This window comes from Oncorhynchus nerka, linkage group LG26, assembly GCF_034236695.1.
Source record: "Oncorhynchus nerka isolate Pitt River linkage group LG26, Oner_Uvic_2.0, whole genome shotgun sequence".
NCBI lineage: Eukaryota > Metazoa > Chordata > Actinopteri > Salmoniformes > Salmonidae > Oncorhynchus > Oncorhynchus nerka.
The window spans coordinates 14,166,665-14,179,299 of NC_088421.1; the positions used below are offsets into that span (position 1 = coordinate 14,166,665).

The 12,635-nt window shown below is 41.1% G+C and overlaps 1 protein-coding gene and 1 long non-coding RNA gene across 2 annotated transcripts in view; both read right to left on the minus strand.

Annotated features, from left to right (window-relative positions):
• LOC135564660 (uncharacterized) overlaps positions 1 to 12,635 on the minus strand; it is a 529,018-nt gene that overhangs the window by 398,396 nt on the left and 117,987 nt on the right. The window lies entirely within an intron of this gene.
• The window catches only part of LOC115110346 (protein shisa-9B-like), a 42,014-nt gene continuing 32,288 nt past the window's right edge, over positions 2,910 to 12,635 (minus strand). Inside the window, exon 4 of the mRNA XM_029635924.2 lies at positions 2,910 to 7,078. Within this exon, the coding sequence (XP_029491784.2) occupies positions 6,660 to 7,078 (419 nt within the window). The 3' untranslated portion in view covers positions 2,910 to 6,659. The remainder of the gene's footprint in view (positions 7,079 to 12,635) is intronic.

Here is a 12,635-nt window from a genome sequence, read left to right on the forward strand (position 1 = left end):
TTCATCTATGTTCTTTCTCTCTCTCTCTCTCTCTCTGCAGTCAAATGAAACACATCAGTCTTTCTTCCACTTCTGACGTGAGATGTCATGAAGGTTATCCTGCACCTGCAGAGCCTGAGATCAATGAACAAACAACCACAGAGATGCACTTCCTTTCTTTTTCCAGAACGACATATTTTTATTATTTGGAGCAGATAGTTCTAGCAGAAAAAGTTGAATACTTTACCAAGATCAATAATAAGATGTCTGTGCTAAGGTTGTTGTTGGAATGTTATATCGCAGAAGATATTTTAAACTATGAAGTTTAATCCAAAATTGGAACCTCAGTTTTGGTCAGTGAACCTATAACCTACCCACTATACACAGATGTCAGTTCAACTTCTAGTTTTGATTTACATTTGGTTGAGTTGTTGAATTCAACGTGAAATCAACAACCATAAAATCACCATGTCATTGGATATAGGTTAAACGTTGAGTGAAAAAAAATACTAAATTCCCTTATGTTCATGACTTTTTTTCAAATCCAATTCGTTTTCCATGTTGATTCAGCGTTATCACATTGACTTTTTTGTTTGAAATGACGTGGACATAACGTTGATTCAACCAGTTTTTTCCCAGTATCTTCACTCCGAGGCTAGAAGATATGAAATACAATGGGAAGCCTGGGTGTCAGCATCACAACTGAAGCGGTACATTATAATACAGTAACACCTGCTTCAGTGTGGCCTTAATGACTAGAACATTAACTGTAGTAAGTAGGCCAAGCCCACAGCAGGTGAGACAGGGGCAGTTGGAAGGTTGTCTGGTGTCGCGTCATTGTCATTGTCATTAAAGAGGGTTTGTTTAAAAAATGATAACAGGCTGTCACACTGTTGATATACAATGTCTTACTGGGTTTCTAGGTTAATACTCAAGTGTTCTGCAAAATGAAACGAAAATAGCATGGCTTTAGAACAAAAACATCCTTTACATATGGAAAATCATATTTGAGGAAAGAGAGACATCCAGCTCTGTTTCATTTGCTTAGCTTTTGAGCGAGGTCGGTTCTTTGAATGTAGTTCCATGATAAATCAGTTTCACCTAATAAGAATCAATGACACAGCCTCATTACCCTTTATGACCCTTAACACCTCTCAGCGAATTACACTTGACCTTAGTGGGACGTTTGTCAGCAACAGACATTTAAAGTAAAAGGGATGACAAACAAATGTGCCAAATTCTAAAAATTGAGCATAGATGTGTGGACATGAGTCACGGATGCCAAAGTAGTTCTGTGAACAGTGAAGTTTCATTGTGACATGATTAATCAGATGAGCCGTCTGGATTAGTCTGAGTCGGGTCTCTGTTGGCAGCATCTGTGGTCTTGCTGAGACCAGATAATGGTTCTTGAGCAGATGTCCTTGTTTCATAAGCACAGATAGCAAAACAAGGTATTCCAGATGGTCTCAGAACACAACCACTCATAGCATTAGAATGACTGTGCAACCACTTGCTAGTCTCCGCAAGCCTCTTCCAACATATGGGTGTTAAAGGGATGTTTCAGCCAAATTATGAAATTTCATATTTGTTTCCTTACTTTGAAAGCAGTCTACGGACAAGGAGGGACTGCAAAAGAATCCACGCTATGGGTTTGTTTACCTAGCCACTGCCACCAACTGCTAATAGTTACTGGGAGTCCTTTCCTTCACAATGGCATCCCGTTAAAGATAAGACATGGAAAGATATTCTTTGACTAATTGCAGTCCAGGTGCCGACTACTCAAGACTGAAGTGCACTTGCTCTAGTCAGTCACACTCGGATCCAGCCATTTAAACAACTACATTGTGACATCCACAGGCTCATTGTCTGCTGGGAGCCACAGGAACGATTCCAGTTCTATATTTATCCAAGCTGAAGCAGGAGATTAGCTCGTACTGACCACTTCACATGAGAGTGACATAGGCACTTCAACAGCTGCCATCTCCATCTGTAATAAGACTGCTGTCAGTACGTCAATATTGGCTAATCTCCTATATGGCTGGATGGTGGAGAATTTAAGAGGCTCCTACAGTTTTAGCCAATGGTAATGACTCAGTCAGGGGAGTTAAGTCTGTAACTGTTTCGGAAATAATCAGTTAAACGTCTCAAAATGTTGCTCACTGTCTTAGAACATTTTTAAAAATCAAAACTTTACTCCAAATAACTTTATTGTAAAAAGTCCAATTTAATGTGATTAGCTAGATAAACTGGGTTAAAATCGGTAGAAGAAAAACTATTCTAAACTTACCCCACTCAATGGCCAATTTGAAGATGGAAAAGAATGAAGCTGAGTGTCCTAATAGTACCTGTAAAGACCTTCTGTTTGAGCAAACATTTAATGTGGCGCTGACACCATCGCCTCGCTGCTGATGGATGGTGTCGGAGGAGAACAATCTCCATAGAAAGGTCAGCAGAGTTTTGTGCGTTAATAAAAACGTCCAGGGACAGATTGGGCTTTAATGAAGAGCCATCTCAACATGAAGAGAAAGGCAGGGCTCTTCTCCTGCTGATAGATGAGCTAACAGGGCTGCTAAATGATCACACTAGACAGCCAGGTTAACTCTCACTACAGGGAACAAGGCGTGGCGTAGGACGCCTGGGGTTTTATTAGCTAAGTTGAATGCATGGGAACACAATCAGTCTACACTGATTGGCTGCAAGTGGACGCTGTTCAAAGGAATTTCTGCAAGTTTACAATGATCTATGCAGCCTCCTGTATGTTCTCTAGAAACGTTAACTGGATGAATGACCGATTGGGTTCTAAGTGTTAGCCATCTAAGCTAAAGCCTAATCATAGTAAGATCAAGAGAAATGCAACATTCAAATAATGCAACCATGGATATACTGTACCTCACCACAAAAATCTTGAGAAGAAACAGATTTATTGTAAATATGATTTTAGAAGTGTACAATACAATGGAGTTTCCTCTTCCCAACTTGCACATACATATATGACAAGTAATATTTCATTTTGTTAGAATACAAAATAAGTTGTGCTTCACGAATAACATGATCCACTGACAAAGAGCACCATCGTCTTCCCACTCCTAAAGGTTGGAACCAAGACCACTAGCTGCATCATGAATGCAATTCAGCCTCAGCCAGGGGCACAATTTAGTTCAATGCGGATTAGGTAAATAATGTTTTTATTTAGATTGAGAAATGAGCAAAGTTTGAATGTAAATAGTTACATAATTTCATAGAGCATGATTTAGAATCAATGGCCATTGTGTTATTACTTTACAGTATGCCATTATGTAGCATGATGACCAGTCAGCTGGAACGTCAATCTACACGTCATGTACATGTTTTATGCTATTATATCAGTGGAAGCTATTTGAGTGAGGGAGTTATACTTCACTACTACACATACAAGTGTTACTGTAGGTTCCCTCCATGACTAAAATGATGACAAAATATCTTCAATGCACTGTGGATGCATACAGTATAATAGGTGCACTCTATCTACAATCAATGGAGCTGTGGACTTCTGCACATGTTTTAACACTGAGAAACCAGACACATTATCTGGTGATTATAGTTTTAAAAAATGAACTCTTGTTGGATATGATATTGATATTGAGAGGGTCCTTTGAAGTGGAACAGTGATTTCATATCATGCTATACAGTATAATATTATGCATCAATCTGTTCCTAGACCAGTCAGTATTTGGACAATTAAATCAGGTGCACATTTCATTTGGACACAAGGCACAGACTTATTCTATGGCCCTACCAAAACATCACCTTAACTATGTACTGGACAGCCATACTAAATATGTCTCTATATTTATGACCTAAAGAATCAGCCCTTTTGCAATCAATGCAAATTTGCAGTACTTTTCCTTGCCATTTTTATTGTCGGACATTGTTTTGTATAGATAAATGTCAGACCCAAATACATACATGTGTACCTTTTTTTTGCATCACTTCACGCACATTGGTATTCTGAAGTCTTCTGTCTTATTGGTGCAAATGTTGAACTGATATGCGTTGCATATATGCCAAAAACGGCACATATGACGAGTCTAGTCTAGACAATTCTACATACAAGTGGCGTGTGTGATGAAACAACAATACAACGTGTTGCAGTTTGTGTGACTGTGAGTTACGTCAAGCAATAGCAAAATAAAGGTTTGAACATATTCATTATGGGAAATGGGAGATGGTGCCTTGGTTGTTAGCATATAGCAGCAATCTATAGTATTGGTACATTACGTTTCACTGACAATGTGATAACACACTCAAAACATATAGTTGTGTGCCTGACTATACAATACATATCTGGTTCAAATGAGGTTAAAAATACAAGCACTTATTGTATAGTAGGCCTTAGCAAATCAGTATTGAGGATTGTTCCCTTAGTCTAATCCAAAAATGTCGACTTGTGTTTTTTCATACTGTACCAACCACAAAATAAACACTTTTTGTCCACCTCTAATGCTTTCCAAAGTTCTAAGAGCAGGGAATGTGACTCACGTCTATTCTGACCAGATCTCATGTGGTGAGTAAGAGAATGAGCGTCAAGCTGCTGGCTGTCACTCCTCCAGCCATTAGAGCCACTTTGTCACTAGTAGACAGACAAATGGACAGTGGAAAGCCATGGAAAGTTGAGAGACATGATTAAGACATACGGACAAAGTGTGGGCTGCTCTTAAATCAGTGGGCAGTGACAAACGCAACACATGGCAAATTGCATCAGAAGCCCTTTATTTAAAAAGCTTTTTTTGGTAAGTGTGGCATGCTAATGCACTGTGTTGCTCGTGTGGGCTCCCAAGAATGGAGTGTTGGGAGAAAAATTTACTATTTTTCATCTGATGATGCACAACTAGCCCAATGGAAAAGACAGGCACATCTTGACCTGTGTGTTTGTACATGCGTACTCTCAGATGTTTTAGTAGGCTACTCCCGATATTCAAAATGAACACATTTTATTTTTATGTGTATAACTTATAAAGTTGATGAAAATTTAGATTTTCTTTTTTAAATAATAATAAGAAAAAAAAGAAACAAATAATACTTTTTTTAGTCAATAATTAGTACATAATGTATTGCAATTTCTATTTCACAGATAGTTAAAGTTTGATTTGTGCATGCAATGACATCAACTCATGGTGATTTCAGAGGACCTTGTCTGTCTTAATCCAGGGGTTGATCTCATACTACATTAAATCCATCCACTCTATTTACCCAGGCTTTACCTTTCATGGCTGTTTCAGGAACATCCACAACCCTTTATCAACTCTCTGGGTAGCCGTAAAGGAGCCCTCAGTAGTTTTCTACTGCCACAACAGTCTGAGCTTGGGGCCTGGCTCTAGGCCATGTAAAGATTTGGTAGTATTGATGGAGGTGGGTGAGAAACAGGTACCACTGCACAATATTAATCCCATACTAATCAATTTTGGAATTATAGGCAATATATTCACTCATTTATTGGCAGTGACATTACATGTATGGAAAGGACACAATTCCTTCTGTGTTTTCTCTATCATTGTTCTAAGGTACCAAGGTAAACACACACACAATGCATTGTCGAATGGAAACAGAAATAAAGAATGTTTAAGTGATAGATGCAACTCACCGTTTTCAACTGACAGCTGTGGACCTGTTTGCAAGATGAAGACATTTAAATAAATTCCACAACTTATGCAGTGGTTTATAAGACGAGCTCTTTGATTTGAACAGTATTTCATAGTTTCCTCAGAGAAAGGCACAGCCCTAACACCAGAGAGAGCAGAGTAGGGTGTGTGTAACGTTGTGGCTACAGAACTGGTTTGGTGCAGTCTCATCCACCTCATGCTCTGTAGTTTCTGAAGGAGAATATACAGTCCATATCTGAAATGGTTACTGTTTCCCTATCGATGTAATCATGAGCCTGAGGTTCCCGAGCATGAGCATTACCAACAAGTCCCCGCACAGTATATACACTACACAACATCTGAGGAAATGTCAATCAATGTTGAGGAGAACAATGTATCCCTTTACTATCGGCTGCTCCACTCCTCTGCTCCACTCCTCTGCTCCACTCCTCTGCTCCACTCCTCTGCTCCACTCCTCTGCTCCACTGCGTCTAGTTCAAACCCACTGGCTTATCCAAGGCAGATTCAGTGGAAACTACATGAGATGATACACATTTTCAGGCCCTTTGAGATCTCAGTTAATACTGACAATAGGAAAAGTCTATTGCCACTGGGCTTTTGTCCAGTTCCAGTCTCTTCCACCGCTGCATGGCTCCAGACTCATCCTGGCTAATCTGTCCATCAGTGGTCAATCATTACTATGCTCTGCTCACTGATGTTAGTCTGACTTGCAGTATATGATTTGTTTGTATTAGTTGCAATATAATCATCAATACAGTGGTGACCGAAAACTTGGAGGTTTGGAGTATGTTGTTCGGGTCACTCTCCTCCGACTGGCAGGAGTCCCACACATGCCTGTCACATGCACAGTCAGCCACACACATTAGTAGACACACAGCACCCATAGAGAGGTGCACTCAGTCTAGGACCGCTGTCCTACTTCAGCCTCTCTCTCTCTCTCTCTCCCTCTCTCTCTCTCTCTCTCTCTCTCGCTCTCTCTCTCGATCTCTCTTTCTTACAGCTGGGGTTATAGTGGTTATGGTGGTGGGGTGGGTTCTCAGATCAGACAGTCACTTCTGTCTTGCTGTTGCTGACAAAGTAGGGCTGCGGAGGCATGTAGTGCTGGCTGCGCGAGGTGCTGTGCATCTCGTTCACCTGCTCTATGGTGCAGTGTTTCTTAGTGCCGTGGCTCTGCCGGCGGCCAACCGTCTCTGAGCCGTCCCAGTTCTTCTGCATCCCTGGGTTAGTGATTGTATTGGAGCCATAGGCCAGGGTATGGGAGCTGCTGCTGTGGCTGCTGTGGCCCTTGGTGCTTTTGGACTTGTGTCCGTTCTGCTTTAGGGAAGGCTGTAAGGGAGGGCTGTAGGGGTTGCTGGGCTCCTGCTCTATGCGATGCATCGGGTGCATAGGGAGACTGCCCTTGGCTGCCATCTCTACCATGTGCCGCCGGTTGCTGTAGAAGTTGTCATTAACCTTCTCCGCTGGAAACAGACATACACACATACACAAGAGCAAAAAAAAACATAAATTAAAAAATATTGGAATGACAGCCATTTTGTTAATGTCATGCATAGGCAATAGCAAATGTTCCGGTCTTTGCTTTGGTGAGATTTATTTAGATTAGTTGAGATATTGAAGTATTTGAGGATTTTGGACTGTTTCCAAATCTATATTTATGTAAATGCAATATTAATGCCATATTAACCCTAAACTGGGGTAGATTACATATTGGCATGTGGGGTGAAGAACAGTTGAGAAAATGGTAGCTACAAGTTTTTTAAAGGATACCGAGGTGAATAATACATTTTGCCTGAGCCGTGTTGAATGTTGTTGATATGGACTGTATATCATCAACCCATTCGAATATAAATGTAAATGATTTTCCCAACATTGCCATTATCATCTGGAAACATGCAGGCTTTAGCTAATAGTAAACAACCCCCTCCAGATTGGTTGGAGAGTTTGCTCTTTTCAAAGCTGGTTGTGTGCACAGTTGTATTGTAAAATGCAAATGAATATGTCCCTGAGCATTCTGGAATGTTTACTTGATCGCTATAGTATATTTTATGCTATGTGTATAATATATCATTTAACTATCGGACATAATTTGCCCATAACAGCCACTGACATTGTTACATGGTGTCATTTGACATGTCCAATCTGGTGCAGATCTGTTCTGAAAACATTATCCCCTCACTAATTGTGGAGCAACACCATACTCTACAGCATTAGTCATTTCCCTGTGTGACATTTTAGACTTTCTAATTAAATGTCCTGCCGTTGACCTTTAATCTGTTATGATACCCCGGACGGGGCGGAGGCAGAGGCAGACGGCCTCAGCCTCAATGTTCTGTTTCAGACACCGCCACATTAGAGTGAGACTCGTCTCAAACAAGAGAGGAGCAGTACAGAGCTCCCTCTGAACAATGTGCTTTCATAGCATACACATCAATGGCCCACAGCTTAATACATATCAGAGAATAAGAGAGGAGGGAGGGGACCACATTGGTTCACATACACTCAACTCAAACAGTTTGATAAGTTTCCCCACCGGCACTCATTCCTCTGTTCTCCCTCCCATCCCCTAGTCACCGGGCAGCTCTCATTAGATACACTACCGTTCAAAAGTTTGGGGTCACTTAGAAATGTCCTTGTTAAAATAACATATTGATCAGAAATACAGTGTAGACATTGTTAATGTTTTAAATGACTATTGTAGCTGGAAGCGGGCAGATTTTTTATGGAATATCTGCATGGGAGTAGCTAATCCAAGTGTGTTAGCTAATCCAAGTTTATCATTTTAAAAGGCTAATTGATCATTAGAAAACCCTTTTGCAATTATGTTAGCACAGCTGAAAACTGTTGTCCTGATTAAAGAACCAATAAAACTGCCGTTTCTAGACTAGTTGAGTATCTGGAGCATCAGCATTTGTGGGTTCGATCACAGGCTCAAAATGGCCAGAAACAAAGAACTTTCTTCTGAAACTCGTCTGTCTATTCTTGTTCTGAGAAATGAAGGCTATCCCATGCGAGAAATTGCCAAGAAACTGAAGATCTCGTACAACGCTGTGTACTACTCCCTTCACAGAACAGAGCAAACTGGTCTAACCAGAATTGAAAGAGGAGTGGGATACCCTGGGGCACCACTGAGCAAGAGGACAAGTACAGTAGAGTGTCTAGTTTGAGAAACAGACGCCTCACAAGTTCTCAACTGGTAGCTTCATTAAATAGTACCCGCAAAACACCAGTCTCAACGTCAACAGTGAAGAGGCGACCCCTGGATGCTGGCCTTCTAGGCAGAGTTCCTCTGTCCAGTGTCTATGTTCTTTTGCCGATCTTAATCTTTTATTTTTATAGGCCAGTCTGAGATATGGCTTTTTCTTTGCAACTCTGTCTATAAGGCCAGCATCCCGGAGTCGCCTCTTCACTGTTGACGCTGAGATTGGTGTTTTGCGGGTACTATTTAATGATCAATTAGCCTTTTAAAATAATATACTTGGATTAGCTAACACAACGTGCCATTGGAACACAGGAGGGATGGTTGCTGATAATAGGCCTCTGTACGCCTATGTAAATATTCCATAAAAGATCTGCCCTCTTCCAGCTACAATAGTCATTTACAACATTAACAATGTCTACACTGTATTTCTGATCGATTTGATGTTATTTTAATGGACAAAAAATGTGCTTTTCTTTCAAAAACAAGGACATTTCTGAGTGACCCCAAACTTTTGAATGGTAGGGTGCGTTTCCCCCCAGTCTTCATATATCCCGTAATGATCAATCTGCAGCTTGACGCCTCTTCACTGGATTAGCAGCCGTCAGAGAGGTTTCATCTGATTGTCTATGATGTCACAGAGAGAATCTGGTGAATGTTCCACATGCCCGCCGCCACATCATCCTCTGTGGGATTGTGCCTCTGCAACTCTGACGGCTGCAATCTCATCCAGACCCATTTATGGCGGAGGGCTTTGAAGTTCCTTTAGTTGAATCAGGCAGAATCCATAAAGAGAACCCTGTTTAATTAGGGTGTTAAACGCTATCAAATATGTCTCCTTCACTTCTTTTAATTCCCCATCAGAAGCAGAGCTGGTTTCTGTTGCCTGTCTCTCTGGTTTATTAATCAGAGCGTTTATCAGCTTTCCTGTTTCTCCTATTGGTCTATGGAGAAAACGACTGACTGTTTGAGCATCAATCAGTGTAAAAAAAAAACTTAGAGATAAAGTCAACATGCTTAGACATTGCTTTCCTGTGAGCCTAATTAATCATTCCCTTTTTCTAAATTTCAGAGGCATTAGTTCAGCACCATGACATTTTGCTTCAAATGGAGAGGCGAAGATAACAGGGAAAGTCTCTGACATAACTACATGACGAAGGAAATCAGCAATATCCCCTGACACATGACAGCCATATATAAATTAGAATCCCAATCTAATTCACTGTCTATGGCATACACACAATACTGAAAATGCAGAGATCTTCATGTAGACTTGCATCCTAAATGAATGCATCAAAGAGAAGGCTGCTTGCAGAATTGTCATGTTCATCTCAATTATAATTACAGCTTTTTGGAGAATGGCATGAGAAATAATTAGCCTAGTGTTTACAGGCAGAAGAGCGGCAGGCAGATCCAAAATATATTCAGACCACTCCCCGATGGGGCTCCCGCTCCTTTATAAATTAGCCAGTTCAGATTGTAAACGTCTGTGAGAAATCCAGTTCTGTGACCTTAAAAAATCACTGGGTGGACAGCGGGAGAGAATAATTGATTGCTAGAGTTTGGTTTATCATTTCCCAAACCTTGGATTTAGCACTCAGGGAATTTAGAGGTGAGGCATAAGACTCATTGCAGTAAATAATGGGTCAAGCTGGGATGTTTCATTTATTATACTTGCCCTCTCAAAATGTTATAGAAAATTAATTTTACAATATATTGTTGAAGGATATTTGAAGAGACATGGTTTCTTGATCCTAATATTGGTTCTGTGGTCAATACGAGCTGACTCTCAATGTAGATCTTCAATAGCTGATTTAGGTACTGTAACAGTGACTGTCCAACATTTCACAGGGTTCTTCATATATGATGTGCAGCAGCAAAACTATAGGTGATATAGAATGTTTTTTTTATTTACGGTTATCATTGGCGCCTAAAGTGCAACAAAGGCAAAACTATGGATAGCCTTGAGACATGAAATTTGAAAGACAAATCAATTACAGTAATTTTCCTAAAAGCTAGGCTATTTTCCTCCCTTTCTGAAAGGAACAATAATACATCTGTTATCCTGTCTAATCTGAAATGAACTGTTTACACAGTGTAAATATTTTTGTTGAGAGCCTCTCTTTCTTTGGGTTTTTTCTTTAAACGCAAAGTGTCACATAAACATAGTGTCTCTCAGTAAGTAACCATACAGCATGCTACGAAGGAGACGGAGACCAGGCTAACTGATAATTACAGCAGGCAGCAGAACATATCTACACTAGCTGCTTGGTGTTTTTGCTCGTCATTCGAGATCTCCATTGTGTTAATTAGCCCACATTTAATCATGTAATTTGAGTGTGATTACATGGAAGTTTGACACTTCAGAGGCGTATGCTCATTTGTGATCTCGGCTGATATTCCAATTCTCACGTCCTCGTTTATGAGAAGAGATGCCTTCAATTTAACAGATGGCCAAATAAATACTGTACCACTCCCATCCATTTCAGTGGAATGGTTTCCCTTTCTCACATGCTATACGTACGTATGAATGATTGATATTGATATTGCATGGCATGTGCAGTAACAGTTTGGACACACCTATTCATTCAAGGGTTTTCTTTATTTTTACTATTTTCTACATTGTAGAATATTAGTGAATTCATCAAAACTATGAAATAACACATATGGAATCATGTAGTAACCAAAAAAATAAGAATGGCACAGGGGAGGATGGCTGCCTTTTTATTGGCTCTTAACCAAACGTGCTATTTTGTTTGTTTTTAAGCAAACTGGCCCCTCCGTCGTGACGTTACCTGAACGCCCATCTGCGGCCCGCTAATCGTTAGCTGTCTTATCGGCTGCTATCTGAATAGGTCTATCGGACAATTTTTCTTGGGTCACTATAACTATATCTATTTTGCCAATTGGATTGATCCCCTCTACCACACGGAACCCCACTAATCTACCGACGGAAACGCACGAGGTGGCTAAAAACAGACCTCCATCCTATGCTAGCTTGCTACCGATGGACCGGCTAGCTGTCTGAATCGCCTTTACCCCAACCAACCTCACTACTCACTGGACCCTTATGATCACTCGACTAAGCATGTCACTCCTTAATGTCAATATGCCTTGTCCATTGCTGTTCTGGTTAGTGTTTATTGGCTTATTTCACTGTAGAGCCTCTAGCCCTGCTCATTATACCTTATCCAACCTTTCAGTTCCACCACCCACACATGAGATGACATCACCTGGTTTCAATGATGTTTCTAGAGACAATATCTCTCTCATCATCACTCAATACCTAGGTTTACCTCCACTGTATTCACATCCTACCATACCTTTGTCTGTTTTGTTTTTTAATTTAATTTTTTATTTTAGCCCTTTTTTTCTCCCCAATTTTGTGGTATCCAATTGTTTAGTAGCTACTATCTTGTCTCATCGCTACAACTCCCGTACGGGCTCGGGAGAGACGAAGGTTGAAAGTCATGCGTCCTCCGATACACAACCCAACCAAGCCGCACTGCTTCTTAACACAGCACCATCCAACCCGGAAGCCAGCCGCACCAATGTGTCGGAGGAAACACCGTGCACCTGGCAACCTTGGTTAGCGCGCACTGCGCCCGGCCCACCATAGGAGTCGCTGGTGTGCGATGAGACAAGGATTTCCCTACCGGCCAAACCCTCCCTAACCCGGACGACACTAGGCCAATTGTGCGTCGCCCCACGGACCTCCCGGTCACGGCCGGTTACGACAGAGCCTGGGCGCGAACCCAGAGTCTCTGGTGGCACAGCTGGCGCTGCAGTACAGCGCCCTTAACCACTGCGCCACCCGGGAG